This window comes from Megachile rotundata, chromosome 1, assembly GCF_050947335.1.
Source record: "Megachile rotundata isolate GNS110a chromosome 1, iyMegRotu1, whole genome shotgun sequence".
NCBI lineage: Eukaryota > Metazoa > Arthropoda > Insecta > Hymenoptera > Megachilidae > Megachile > Megachile rotundata.
The window spans coordinates 12158409-12172857 of NC_134983.1; the positions used below are offsets into that span (position 1 = coordinate 12158409).

At 39.6% G+C, this 14449-nt stretch overlaps 1 protein-coding gene across 5 annotated transcripts in view; it reads right to left on the reverse strand.

The window, feature by feature from the left end:
* LOC100881458 (uncharacterized) overlaps positions 1-14449 on the reverse strand; it is a 374378-nt gene that overhangs the window by 27194 nt on the left and 332735 nt on the right. For all 5 annotated transcript variants that reach the window (XM_012280661.2, XM_012280663.2, XM_012280662.2 and 2 more), the window contains one exon: positions 2847-3168. In XM_012280661.2, the coding sequence (XP_012136051.1) occupies positions 2847-3168 (322 nt within the window). The remainder of the gene's footprint in view (positions 1-2846; positions 3169-14449) is intronic.

A 14449-nucleotide genomic window follows, 5' to 3' on the forward strand; every position in this document is an offset into this window, starting at 1 on the left:
AAATTCCCAAATTCCCAAATTCCCAAATTCCCAAATTCCCAAATTCCCAAATCCCCAAATTTCCAAATTCCTGCACCCTCTAATTCCCCAATCACTAAATTTCCAAATCTCCAAATCTCCAAATTCCCAAATTCCCAAATTCCCAAGTTCCTAAATTCCCAAATTCCCAAATTCCCAAATTTCCAAATTCCCAAACCCCAAATCCACAAATTCCCAAATCTCCAAATCCCCAAATCCTCAAATCCCCAAATCCCCAAATCCCCAAATCCCCAAATTCCCAAATCCCCAAACCCCCAAATTTGCAAATCATCGACCACAAAAATTCGTAAATCCCACAATTTCTCCCCAATCGCCAAACTTCCAAATCCCTAAGCCCTAAATCCTGAAGCTGTCGAAATTGCCGCGCCGTTCCTGCATCCGCTGTTCAATTAACGTTCCCACAGTCTCCAACGTCGACATAGATCTCCGAAACCTGGCGAGCTTTCCCAGCATCGCGATCTCTCGGACGCGCAAACAAAGTATCCCCGAATGGATCATTGTTTCGAAGACGAAGTGGTAAGCGCGCAGTGTCGCTGGAAAGGCGAAGAAGGAACTGGAAAGTACATTTGTCGTGAAGTATTGCCGCAAGCTCCAGCCTGTTCCTCTGCAGGGGGGCCCTGACATGCGGGTACCAATGAACATTGGTGCGTGTACACGTGCGTGCACGTTCGCGTGTAGAAGTCGTGAGCGTGAGTACGCGCACCGTCACGGAAACAGAGACAACGAACCACTGGAGATTTATGAGAAACGCGAAGTATAACTATCGGTTAACGGCATTGGGACACGAGAGGACAGACCTCGATCCGTTGGCGACGATTTCACGATTGCACGTGAGCTACGAACACGACACATCTTCAAATGCCATTATTGGAATCGCTCATCCAAAAATGGATAACGCATTTGGATCGGTTTCTGTCCATGTAACGTATCGAATTCAATTTGTATTCCGAGTGTCTGGAAAGATGACATGTGGAACAATAGGATTTATACTCTTCCGGCTACCGAGTTATCGGACGGTTTAACACCTTGTCAAGTTACGTATATGGGTGACGTTTAAATTTTCATGAGAATTTGTTAGAGGTACTACTGAGAATTTGTTCGCTTGTGGAAACATTTTAAATAGTTGATAGTATCGTGTGTGGTAACTGGTTGTAATTATGAATAGTAAATGTATGAAAACGTTCTGAAAATATGTGGTAAGATTTGTCAATGAGGGTACTACTGTATTGCTAAGAATTTTATGAGGAATTGTTTATTTGTCTAATTGGAAATACTAGTACATATTAGCTAGTTGAAATTGCGAATGATAAATGTGGCATAATATTGGAAAGGTGTTTGATAAAATTTGATCAAGTTCTCAATTGCCTCATCATACATGTAGAACAATTTACTTTGTGGAGTATTGATATTCAAGCGTTCAGTGTTTTACAAATTTAATTGTAATAAACAGTTGGACATGAATTTACTCACGTAAAATGCTACCAGCTACTGTTACAATCTGTCACTCCCAAAATACAAATAAAATTTACAATAATTTACCGTATTAAAGCGAATGAGTCACCTTTCGCGTGCAAGGGTTTAAGCTAACAAAACATCACGTTCCGAAATAGAACAGCAGTAAATTTCGCAATTACCCCAGATCTCGAATTACAATATCTAATAAACGAGCAGAAATCCGTTTTGCAAGGTTGGTCGAGAATTTGTACATTCGAGGCACCATCGTAGATAATGGGTTTACGTCAGCGAGCAGTCAGGCGTTCAGAAACTCTAATAAAGTCATTGACACCGAGGCAATAGTCAAGAGGAGAATTGTTAGATGGGAGGGGTCGTTATGTCATCGTCTGTCATCGTGGCACGAAAAAGAGGAGACAAGCTGGAAATTGTTGGTCTCGGCTCGCATCTATCTGGCCACGTGGTCGAAAGAAATCGTGACGACGGCCATACGAAACGAGGTTTGTTAGCGTACAACCGGGTGTCACGAGATATTACTATGTTTTCCAACGTCGGCCCGGCCTTTCGGACCAGATCTACTCCCGTTCTCGACAATGCTGAAGACACTCGAGAGAGAAGCACAGCAAATTAAACGAGATTTACAGCGGGTGCACGATCTCGTCCTATTAACCCTGGACGTGCTTATGTACAACCGATGAAATACGATGACGTGCAGTGCCGGATTAAGACCTTCAAGGACCTTAGACTCCAAAATTTCGTACTCCATTTACAGAAATTTGGAAATATTTAAACTCGTGAATTTTAACTTCACTTTAAAAACTCGTTCAGATAACACTACAGATACAAATGTTAAAAGACAAATATTTAAAATTTTTTAAAATAATTCAATACCTACTTTGATCCTACATTTTCATATTACATTTGATAACCTAAAACTGTGGCAACATTAAGAACCATGATTCCTTACAAAAATATCAAGACCATTCCTCTCAAACACTATAAAAAATGCATCTAAATCTCCAAAATCAATTTTACACATAAATTCATAAAAGTTGCAAAATATTTTGATATAACATCCGATCTCACAGAAGTATCTTTAGAACAGAGATACTCGAAGATATATCAAGAGATATCAAGATACGAATGTCTGCACGTATCATAACGTTGACATAAATACTAAATAAAACGATCGTTAACGAGTTACCAGAACAGTACCAGTAAACTGTTCACGTGTGTATCTAAAAAAAAAATGTCGAGCACGAAGATCTGTGCAGGTCGGTCGTATATCTATCGAAAGCGTCTCTAAAATCGCTCCAGTCTGTTGGTAGAGCGATAAGATCGGTAGCAGTACTTACAGGGACGATTCCTTTATCCTCTGCAACGCTAGAAGGGCCGCTGAGGAGGAAACGAAGACGGGATCGAGAGGTTCCATCATGCGGGCCGACGTGTCCCTCTCTCTGTCTCTTTCCCTTTCCCTTTCCCTTTCCCTGTCCCTGTCCCTGTCCCACTGTCTGTCCCTATCGCGATCTCGTTCCTTTTCTCGATCCCATGGCTCCCTCTCCCTGATTCCTGACTCCTCGTTCTCCGTGCTCCTCTCTCGCACCCTTTCTCGCTCTCGTTCTCGTTCCCGGTTTCTCTCCCACGCTGTTTCTCCGAGCGGTGGCAAAGGCGGCGATACTAGAAAAATGCAGAAAAAAACGAACTAGTCAGATGAATATTAATTAGCCGGTTAACGGCGGGAATATTATCGGGCATCACAGGTGATTGTTGTATCGTAATACGTTTCGTAATTTCATCGAGCATCGTGGACTCAAGTCGTCGACTTCGAAATGCTGGGGGTTGGTGGTCGGAATAGGGGTTTGGAGATTTGGAAATTTGGGGATTTGGGGCAGTGGAAACTTGGGAATTTGGAGATTTGTGGATTTGTGGATTTGGGAATTTGAGGATTTGGGGATTTGGAGATTGGGGAATTAGGTGATATAGGAATTTGGGGATTAGGGAGTTAGGGGATATCGGAATTTAGGAATTTGGGGATTTGGGAATTTGGAAATTTGGGGATTTGGAAATTTGGAAATTTGGGGATTTGGAGATTGGAGAATTAGGTGGTATAGGAATTTGGGGATTGGGGAGTTAGGGGATATCGCAATTTGGAAATTGGGGGATTTGGGGATTTGGAAATTTGGGGATTTGGGGATTTGAGGATTTGGAAATTTGGGGATTTGTAGATCTGTAGATTTGGAGACTTGGAAATTTGGTGATTTGCGTATTTGGGTATACATATAGGGATTTAGAAATTTGGGAATTCGAGAATTTGGTGATATAAAGACTTAGGAATCTGAAAATCTGAAATTTAGAGAATTTTCAAATTCTCAAGTCCCAAATCTCCAAATTCCCAGAAATTAACAATAAGCTATTCGAAATTTCCAAACTCAATTCACAGAGAAGTGCATAATGATAATCTATACATCTCGCGTACTTCTTAAAGTTACTGTAGCGGAAACCATACCCAGCGTTACCTGTTAATTACTGGATTTCGTGGAATCATAGATTATCCGTCTAGTGACATATATGGTTTCGCGTAAAACGTTAGCAGCAAGTTGCCGGAAGATAAAAGCGTAGCCGTTCGAAGCGGTCAAACGCATCGAATGATCGAAAGGAATAACGAGCCAGCCACGTTATTAACGCTCGCTTTTTACGCCGCGGATTATTCGAACGTGCGATTTACACCGACGTGACTTGGCACCCGTGTAACATTGTCGTAAATCTCTCGTTATAAACGCGAGTAATCTACCAGCCGTAGTTTCTTGACTTTGGAGAAAATCCAACTGAAAGTTCAATCGTTTCACAAGCGATCGCACCTTGGGTCGTAAAAAAATATCGCGCTACTTAGAAGTACTTCCTAAAGTGGTAAACTTTCTTAATCCACAAATGGGCATAACCTTTCGTGAGTTTATAAGTTTAATATCATCTTTCACAGTTGTGGTCCTTAACTCATTTTAATCCATTCATTCGCGGACGGTGAAATTAAAATTTGCATTTATATCAGTTTGTGATTAAATAGGTAATGATATGAAAATCAGTGAAAAATTGATGAATTTTTTTGTGGAAAATGGTTGGAGTTGAAACGAATCGATATTGTTGATATTATATTAATTATGTGCTTCCTGTATCTGAACTTCAATACCATACTGAAATTTTAAAAAGTTTCAATTTTTAGTAGCAAAAGCACTGTTAATATCCACCCAGAAATTTTTTAATTACTCTACTATTGTATCAAGCAATATAAAAGAAATTATGTAATAGGTGGTGAAACTCGAATAAAGAAAATTGACAGCCATTTTGAAGTCAAGAGTCTCCAACAAAATGGAAAACATTCTATATGTTCAAACTAGTTATCGATAAGTAATCTCGATATCCAACAGAAGTAGAATTTACAACGCAGAGATAATTTTTCGATGACCTCCGACCTCGCAGCAGCTCGATCTCAGTACTGCACGTCGTTGCCCTCCCGCGACCTATGGCCGACAAGCATGTTAAATGTCCGTGACATTACTGTTACTAATTAATACGGGAAGGTGGTCAATTGATTCGCGATCGATCGATGTTATGGCCGCGCTCAGAATAAGAGGGAAACATGGAGGCACGTGGTTTAACTTTTGACCGTACTCGACACTGTCCGACGCGTCTTTCATTTGATTATCGAAGTCACCGCCTCGATCGTTTATTAATCGATGCAAAATCGTAATTTCCAAGACTTACTTCGTTACGTGGTAATGGCTCGTTTGACCATAAACGATCGTAATTAATGTCGTGTAATTTAGTACGCGAAATCGTGTACAACAGCAAATTGTTACGTTGTAGCTGCTCGTAATTTGTTTCGATTTGCGGGGGAAACTGTATGCGAATTCAATTATGGTTTTACATTTCATTACGGATTTTTGTGTGCGATGAAATTTTTTTTACTGATGGGTCTTGGCTCTTTGTGTGTTGGTTAGGAGGAGGTTTAGGATTGGTTACGAGTGGTTCTCGGAAGCTTGACAATTTTTGAATTATGGAATTTTGGTATTTGGTAGTTTGATAGCTTGATAATTTGGATACGTTGGGATTTGAAATTTGAAGGTCTGGAAATTTGGGGATTTTGGGAGATTTGGGAATTTGGAAATTTGGGAATTTGGGAATTTGGGAATTTGGGAATTTGGGAATGTGGGAATTTGGGAACTTGGGAATTTAGGAATTTGGGAATTTGGGAATTTGAGAATTTGGGAATTTGAGAATTTGAGAATTTGGGAATTTGGGAATTTGGGAATTTGGGAATTTGGGAATTTGGGAATTTGGGAATTTGGGAATTTGGGAATTTGGGAATTTGGGAACTTGGGAATTTGGGAATTTGGGAATTTGGGAATTTGAGAATTTGGGAATTTGGGAATTTGGGAATTTGGGAATGTGAGAATGTGAGAATGTGGGAATTTGGGAATGTGGGAATTTGGGAACTTGGGAATTTGGGAATTTGGGAATTTGAGAATTTGGGAATTTGGGAATTTGGGAACTTGGGAATTTGGGAATGTGAGAATGTGAGAATGTGGGAATTTGGGAATGTGGGAATTTGGGAACTTGGGAATTTGGGAATTTGGGAATTTGAGAATTTGAGAATTTGAGAATTTGGGAATTTGGGAATTTGGGAATTTGGGAAAATTTGAGAAATTTGGGAATTTGAGAATTTGAGAATTTACAAATTCGTACCATTGAAAATTACTAATCTCCTCCTGTACAATAATAATAAAAGAACCCCTGCATCCCTTTCCTTGTATCGCATAAGGTGAACCAATTTCAAGGTTCCACCCTCATCACTCTCTAACTACCCCAACGACAAGATTTCCCGTAATAAAGCCTACTACCTAATAAAGCATTAATACCTATTACAAGAACCATTATAACAGCTATTATAGCAACTCGTAAGACAATACAAGATAAGTCGTACCTCCCTCGCGAGTCTATTTTATCTCTTATAAAAATCATGTACCGTTTCTCTTTCTTCCCGCAACGAGCGAAGAACACGCGCATCGCGAAATAACGGGATTAAGAGGTAATCGATTTCGTAGGAGGACACGGTGTTGTTGGCGGAACAACGGCACGAGGATATTGCGTAACACGGCACACGCACGCGAGTACTTTAGTCGTTCGTCGTGAATCAACGAGCCGGAGATTTATGCAAACGGCTGTTGTGGTTCGCTGGCCGCACGCCACAACGGAACGCGTTCGGCCAAAGATGCATGACTGGAAAACGAACGAACGAAACCGCGTTACCCTGCTTCACTTTCGTGGGTTTGATGAATCGTGCTTTGGATTGATTTTTAATTGAATTACCGGCTCGTATTTCTGCTTGACCTTTCGGGACGTCGTAAATATACGGGTGACGCTGCACACGCGCCTTTCGATAACAAAAAAATCAATCCTTATCACTAGACAAGTACTACTATGCTAAATTAATGACTAAAAAATAAAAAGTCATTTAATTTCTTATCACTTGAGTTTAATTATTTAATAATGTAATTTATTATTGTACATCAATATCGATGCATGATAAAATCATGTACGATTGGTTTTTAATAATGATATAATTATGCAGAAGTCATCACTGATTTTAAAGTATGTTATCGAGATTATGATTCTGAAAAAATTTTCCCTGTACATGCAATAGTTGGATTTGTTTAGTTTTTTAAATATTTGCACAAATGAACCTTGAAATTCGTCATACCAAGTGTGGACATAATGTGATAATATTTTAAAGTGAAATATGGTTTATACTCATACAGAAAGTGTGGAGTAATTTGTACAAATTAAATGAACAAAACCTTTGACCTCACTTTTATGTCTTATGACTTTCTATAATAAAATCCTGAAGAGTCGCCAAAGTAGGTCAAAATTTCATAAAAGTAAGAAAGTAGGATAGTATAATTCATACAAACAATTCAATCAGATAACAGACACGATAGATCATATTTTAATTGTTATAGTAAAACAAACAAGTTCAAAAAATCGGATAATAATATTGCGATTAATAATTAAAATCGAAAAGTGTTTCAAGTGTACACAAGGAGTTTGGGATAATAAAAATTGTAGAGTATTATCCTTGTTCTCCTTTCACATGGAATTCGATGAAAATTTCGAAGTTAAAGCGCACGTTACAGATAGCCATCGCAAAGGACCGTGTTTTCTCTTATCGGCATGGAAATCTTGCGACCGTGCCGTTTGATCGTCCACTCGTATCGAGGAATCATTATGAATACAGTCAGGCTACGTTCTAACCGCCCGCGGTATTATTAACCGTAATTTCCGTGCGTTCGCCGTACAGGGCGGCTTCGCTTAATTAGCCTTAGCTTCGGACACTTTTTCTCCTCTCGTTCTGTACGTCTCGTTAGGGCCATTAACTCTTCCCATGGCTATGGAAGACTATGATCTTCCCTATCTAATGGACCACGGAGTCGTCAGAACTTGGAACACTCTGACAGCTCTCGTCCAACTATTTGACCCCGAGTTCGATCTCATCGTCTTTCTCACAATACCGATTCTGAGACACTGATTCTGTTTACAGGCTGCTTTCAAAATGGTTGAGGAGAATGAAAACATATGTCAAATACATAGAAAATTTTCCCTTGCGAAGCTCCGTTTTTAAGAAAATTAAATTTCATCATTTTAATATTTGTAAAAAAGTTTGTTCATAATGTGCAAAATGATAAAATTAACAAACTGTTAACTCTACAATGTTACAAATCAGTGAATATCATTAAATTTAAAAATATGAAATTTTACTATTTCAAAATTACTGAATTCATAAGTGAAATATTAAAATTTCCTTCCTCTTCCTTTTCTTCGTATTTCCTCCCCATCCTTCAAGGAGTCCTTTCTCTCACGCGTACACGTACATACACTTTCGTGACCCTTTCGTGGCACAGTCAGGGGGTAATTGATAATGTTAAACGGCAGGGTTAATCCGATTTATGGGCAGAGTTTGTACCGTCGATTTTTCGAATCTGCCAAATTGAGGGATAATAGGCGAACATTAATGCCTTGCTGCCAGCGATCGAACAGCAACGCGGCAAAAGGGAGGTACGTAAGTGGAAATCGATGGTTATGCAGCTTCTAGCGTCCGGTGGCGAATGAAACATGTTCGATTAATCCCCTGGAACTCGTATATTCGAATCTCGAGTTCTGGCAACAGAAAATTGATATGCTGCATGGTCAAGGCCTCTTTCGACCACCTGTGTTGCACACATTTTAGGGACTTATCAAATGAGGGACTCATTTTCAATATTTTGTGCAACAAATCATTTGTATTTTTGTTAAAATATCTGTTACCTGTGAAAATATCTGTTAACATTTGTTAAGAATAAAACTATCTAATTTTCAACACCTTCGGTGTCAAACCTAACATAGAGTGACTTTTCGAAACCATACACTTTGCAAGCTTCGATAAAAGCGCATAATTCGTAGACCAATACCGAAGCACAAAATTGATCAACCCGATCGGTTGATTTATCGAATCCTGTCCGATTCGAATCGATCCTAGACACTATCAGCAGGAAACGTTCCATAATTATTTACTCGAAGTCAAAGCGGCCAGCACAATGACACAATGGCGGACTGATTGACAATCATTACACGCAGCACCGTCAATTAATCAATATTAATTATGAAAAATCACGGTCGCATTGAAATGATAAGGCGATCGAGGTACGGGCCCGGATAATGAATCGTGTTCATTCGCGGTAACCTGTCGTGTAGCATCATCGATTATCGTACGTACAGTACATTGTATGATCGGACAGAACGTAAGCCCGTGCCTAAGCGAGAAGAAATATGCGACGAACGATGCCTTGAATATGCGTGCACGAACTGGCCAGGTGGGTGGACATGCCACCCGCATCGCGGAACTCGTTAGAGACGCTAGTTTTCAATTAAATTTCCACCGCAAAATGAAGATTAGCCGACGACCCGTCTTGTACCAATTAATCGTAGATTATGATTTTTCATCCGACGCCTGCGGTGGTTCGAATTTATAGTACTCACATATGTACCCTGCGGAAAATATGTCAAACATTCCTCTCGTTGATTATTGAGACTGTTTGAAAATTTCAGAGTGTGAACGTTTCGAGATCTTCGAATTTTAGGAATATTGAGTTTCGGAATTTAGGAAAATTCGGAGTTTTTAGGGATTATAGGATTTATGGGAGTTTAGAAATTGGACTTAGGAATTTAGCGAAGTTGTGGATTATTGAGATTTTTTTATGTAGGCGGATATTTCGGTCTGGGGATTTTTAGTCCATAAATTTGTAGATCTACAAATCATGAATGTACACATTTTTGAATTTAGGGAATTGTATCTGGGAATTCTTATACCAAGAATATTTAGATCTAGAGATCTTAGGTGGTACAGATTTGAAGTTCTAGGGATTTAAACATCTCTGGTTTTAGGAGCATAGGAATATCATTTATATCAATTTTTATGTACAATGATATTTGTACATAATACACATTTATATACAATGTATCACTTATGTATACATGTACATGTTTACATATAATTATATATAATAATGTATAATTATTACATACAATCTGTTACATATATGTATGTACTTATAAAATTATATGTAGTAATAATACATTATTATATATAGTTAAGTGTAATTGTAGAAATGTGTACAATAGTTTTACTCTTTGAAACTTTATTTTCAACGATGAGAAGATAAACGTCGGAAAAACGTGAAGGAAATACGGAATAAAATCGTGGAACGATTATCTCTTCGTATTAACGTGTCTTTATCATAATTAACCGTCGCCTGGCGCACGCTAATTGACAAAGGCGTGATTATACCACCTCGGTGAAAGTAACGCGGAAACGAAGCTGTGCACGTGCATTCGCATGCAGTCGCTGTTCGAGTTTCGTGGAAGAACACGTGGCGCTGAGCTTCGAAGGATTATGCCAGTATTAGCCATTAAAATGTTTACCATTCAAATATCATTGGTATATTACCATGAAAATATTCGAAAGAAATTTCCATTCATTTTCGTAACAATTTAGTTAATTAAATTATTAATATGTATATAAATATACATGATGTATATATTAACGTGTATAAATATACATGGTGTATGTATTAACGTATATAAATATACATGACGTATCAGATGTACACACATGTATAATTCAATATATACACACTAATATAACGCACGAAATGAATGCGATTGAATACATCAAAGAGAGGTTAAGTAGATATTACGTTGCCTTTAAAATTACAAATGTACAAAATGACCATCATCAACGTCAAAGTCACTTTTATCACTTTATATTGATATTGCATGCGGCACACCCTATTTTCTGTTAAGGAAAATGAACACGGTGTAGTTGACGTCGAGTATAAATGGGCCTCCAAGCGAAAAACGCGATGTGGGCCAGCGTAAAATAACAGATAATTTCGCAACAGCCCCGGGAATCGGTCTATAATGATGAACCTTTATTTAATGAAACACTTCTACGCTACGAGAACGCGGTACCGGTAATCAGCGGTGTATGATGGCCAATCTGCACCCACGAACGAGGACGTCGAATTCGGAGGCATCTTAAAAGGCGATATTACCTCTCGTCAGCTCGTAAAGGCCCGTTAAATGGCTGCGTCTCGAAGGTGAGAGCGCGAGAGTCGAACATTTTGCGAGAGAATCGCTCGTGGCAAGCCTCGAATTGTTCCACCTACGCCTTGATCTCTTGTAACCTGAACGAACAGGAAAGGTGAAAAAAACGCGGCCGAACGATGCGAGAAAGCGAGGAGGACGAGAGGGCGTCAAGAGACAACAAAAAATACGAGGTCCTTTGTAATTACAGAGCAGTGAGAAAAGAAAATTTTCGACTAACGTCCATACCTCCCGGCCTGCGAAATGAATTACGCGTTTACGATCGAACCGTTCGAAAGCTGCTGTAACATCTTATTCGGAGCCAACAAGATCTTCCCTGTGATTATGGGACCCGGTAGAACCGGGAGTGAAACTTTCGAGGGCCATATATCGCGGTTCCGTAATCGGATGCTTATGAATTTGTGAGTCTTCTGATCTTTCGATCGCGTTGCGAATCGCGCTTGATGATGCACCTGAACGTACCATCGAGCAGGCATTTGCATCGTTCAATTACGATATTATCGCGTTTTTATGTTGCATACAGATTAACACGTTCAGATTTGAATTTTGTGGACAGTGATTACTTTTTATTACTTGGTACTTGGAAGAGACTTAAACGAGATTTGTGTGCTATATTTTACATTTGTAAATTCATACATTTTTAAAATGGTACATTGGTAAATTAGTAATATGGGAAACTGTCAATGTAACTTATTAGTACATTGATAAATTGGTAACTTGGTAACTTGAAACGTTAGTACATTGTTACCTTGGTAACAGTTGTACATTTTAGCAGTTTGGTAATTTGCTACTTTGTTAATTTCCCAATATCCAAATTACCAGATTAAATTTACAGATACAAAAATTTTAAAACCTCAGAAATTCCCAGTACTCGACAGTACTTGCAGATCGCTCGAATTCTCACGAGCCCTGTCACTCGTGCAAACTCGAACTTTGGAATTGCTCGTGTCCTAATATAACAACGAAAAGCAAACAGATTCATTAATCACGAGTTTCGTTAAACGGGCGGAGAAAAGCAGTTTGAAATATCGTCGATGGTAGACGTCGCGAGGTTGGCGCGCCAGCGATCGGCGAACGAGATCGGTAAAGAATACCGAAGACAGGCTTGACAGTGGGGCTGGCGATCTTTATTGCATTATCGGCGGATCAGTCGATTTCTTCGATCGTTAGGTGAAAATGATCGTTAGCGGCGTAGCATTCACGCCACACGCTTTACGATGAATCTTCATCGTCATCTGGCCGAGACGAGACGTTCGTCGCGGACCCGTCCTAAGCTTCCCTCCGCGCCAAAGGTGTATAAATTGTCGAAGCCAGGCGGGACTCGAAGGTGCCGATACTCGATAAATCTATCCCGCTCGTGATAGACGAGCCGAGGTGCAGGTTGCCCTCACTGCACCGTGTGCAGCCGCAATGATGCACCTCTCCAACGGTTAGATGCACATGCACGATGCGTCTTTCGATGCACCTTCACCTGTGATCTCTAGCGGATGAGCCTGCTGAACGACAACGTCTCGTGCTTGCTTTACCCTCACGTTCCTCTTTCTTCTGCCTCTTCAACCTTCCTCGTTGGTCACTTCGTTCCCTTTGCTTAATTATCTCGTTTCTCCTATTTCAACCTTCATGACTTCTCGCTGGATCTTTACAGTTTCGCTCTCAGGATTTTTCGGTACACTCGTACTTTCAGCATCTGGTTGTTTTCTGCGTATCATGTTTTGAGCATTTTTGAGCGTTTGTTGTATTCGTATTTTTGGGATTTTTGGTTATATTCTCTCTTTGAAGATTTCTGATTATTACTTTGGATGTTATTTTATTTATTACTTTTGTTGATATTTGATGGATCTTATTACTGTTTCGTTGAACACTGAACGAGAGTTAAAAAATATTTAGCTGAATCCCTGCAGTCGTTCATTGTCATCACAATTACGGTGCTCGATTTTTGAATGTTTCGATGAGCCACAGATAGATGATAGTAGATTAGAATTGAAGTAGAATGATGACGGTAATATTTCTATGACATTCAACGATACGATACGATTTGATTGAAGGCCGGATTCATAGACTGGTTTCTGAACCACAATATAATCTCGTACATCTGCGTGTCTCTTCCTCAAATTTCAAATATATAAATTCCAGAATTTCAAAGTTATAAATTTCCAAATTTACGATTTCAAGAAATTGAAAGTTCGAAAAGATCTTTTTACACTAAACTTTTAAAGAGTTATCCAAAAGTTGCAATGCAATAGTAGCTTGCCAGAAACTCTCAGAATGTATCGGCGTTGTTTGAAGCGGCACAATAGCGTGCAAGGTGAGACTCGACAACCGGTCGATTCTAGGTAGCGGCGCTTGGCGACGCAGGAAAAGGTCAGCCACGACGTTCAGCGTCGTTGTCGAGCATTGTCGCAGGTGTTTAACCTTCATGGAACGGTCTCAGGTGTGTTTCACCTGCGCTCGTTCTCTCGCACGCGTTCATACGCGGTCTTCGCCGGTCGTTCAATAACTTTCGCGTTTTTTCCGCGTCCCGTGATCCTCCTGCACCTCCGAGCCATAGAGCTCGCGATCATCCTGCGGGATGAATTTTTCCTCATCCCGTCGCCATTTTTTCCGCAAAGTCGCGATGCTCGGTTCGCTCCGCGAGAGAGAAAGAGACGGCCGTAACTAGGATAATAAATTAACGCACACGACCTTATCGAGGCGTATAATTCATCACGGGCTTACGTGCCAGCTCGTAGGCCGGGACTAGCTCTCGTGTACACTCGGACTAGCAACGTACGCTTACTTTGTGTGACTCCTATGTAAACACGAACGTTTCGATTCACGAACTTTCATATTCTCAAATTTTTGAATCTTTCAGTTCTGATAATTACACACCGTTGAATTTTTTGAATTGTCGAATTTTCGGGTTTTTAAATTTGAAATTGGAGTTTAGAAATTATTAGGATTTCAGATTTTTAGATTTTTATATTTATAGACTTGTAAATTTATAAGGTTTTAAATTGCTAGATTTGGAGATCTCTAGATACCTAGATATCAAGAGATACCTAGATCCCTAGATAGCTAGATTACCTTGAAAGCTAAGTATCTTGATATACACATACCTAGATATCTAGGTCCCTATATCTCTAAATACCTTAATACCTAGATCCGTAGATCCCTAAATCCCTAGATCTCTAGATCTCTAGATCTCTAAATACCTAGATCCTTTCATACCTCAATCCCCTGATCTCCACATGTTTAGATCCTTTGACACCTAACTGCGTAGGTACCT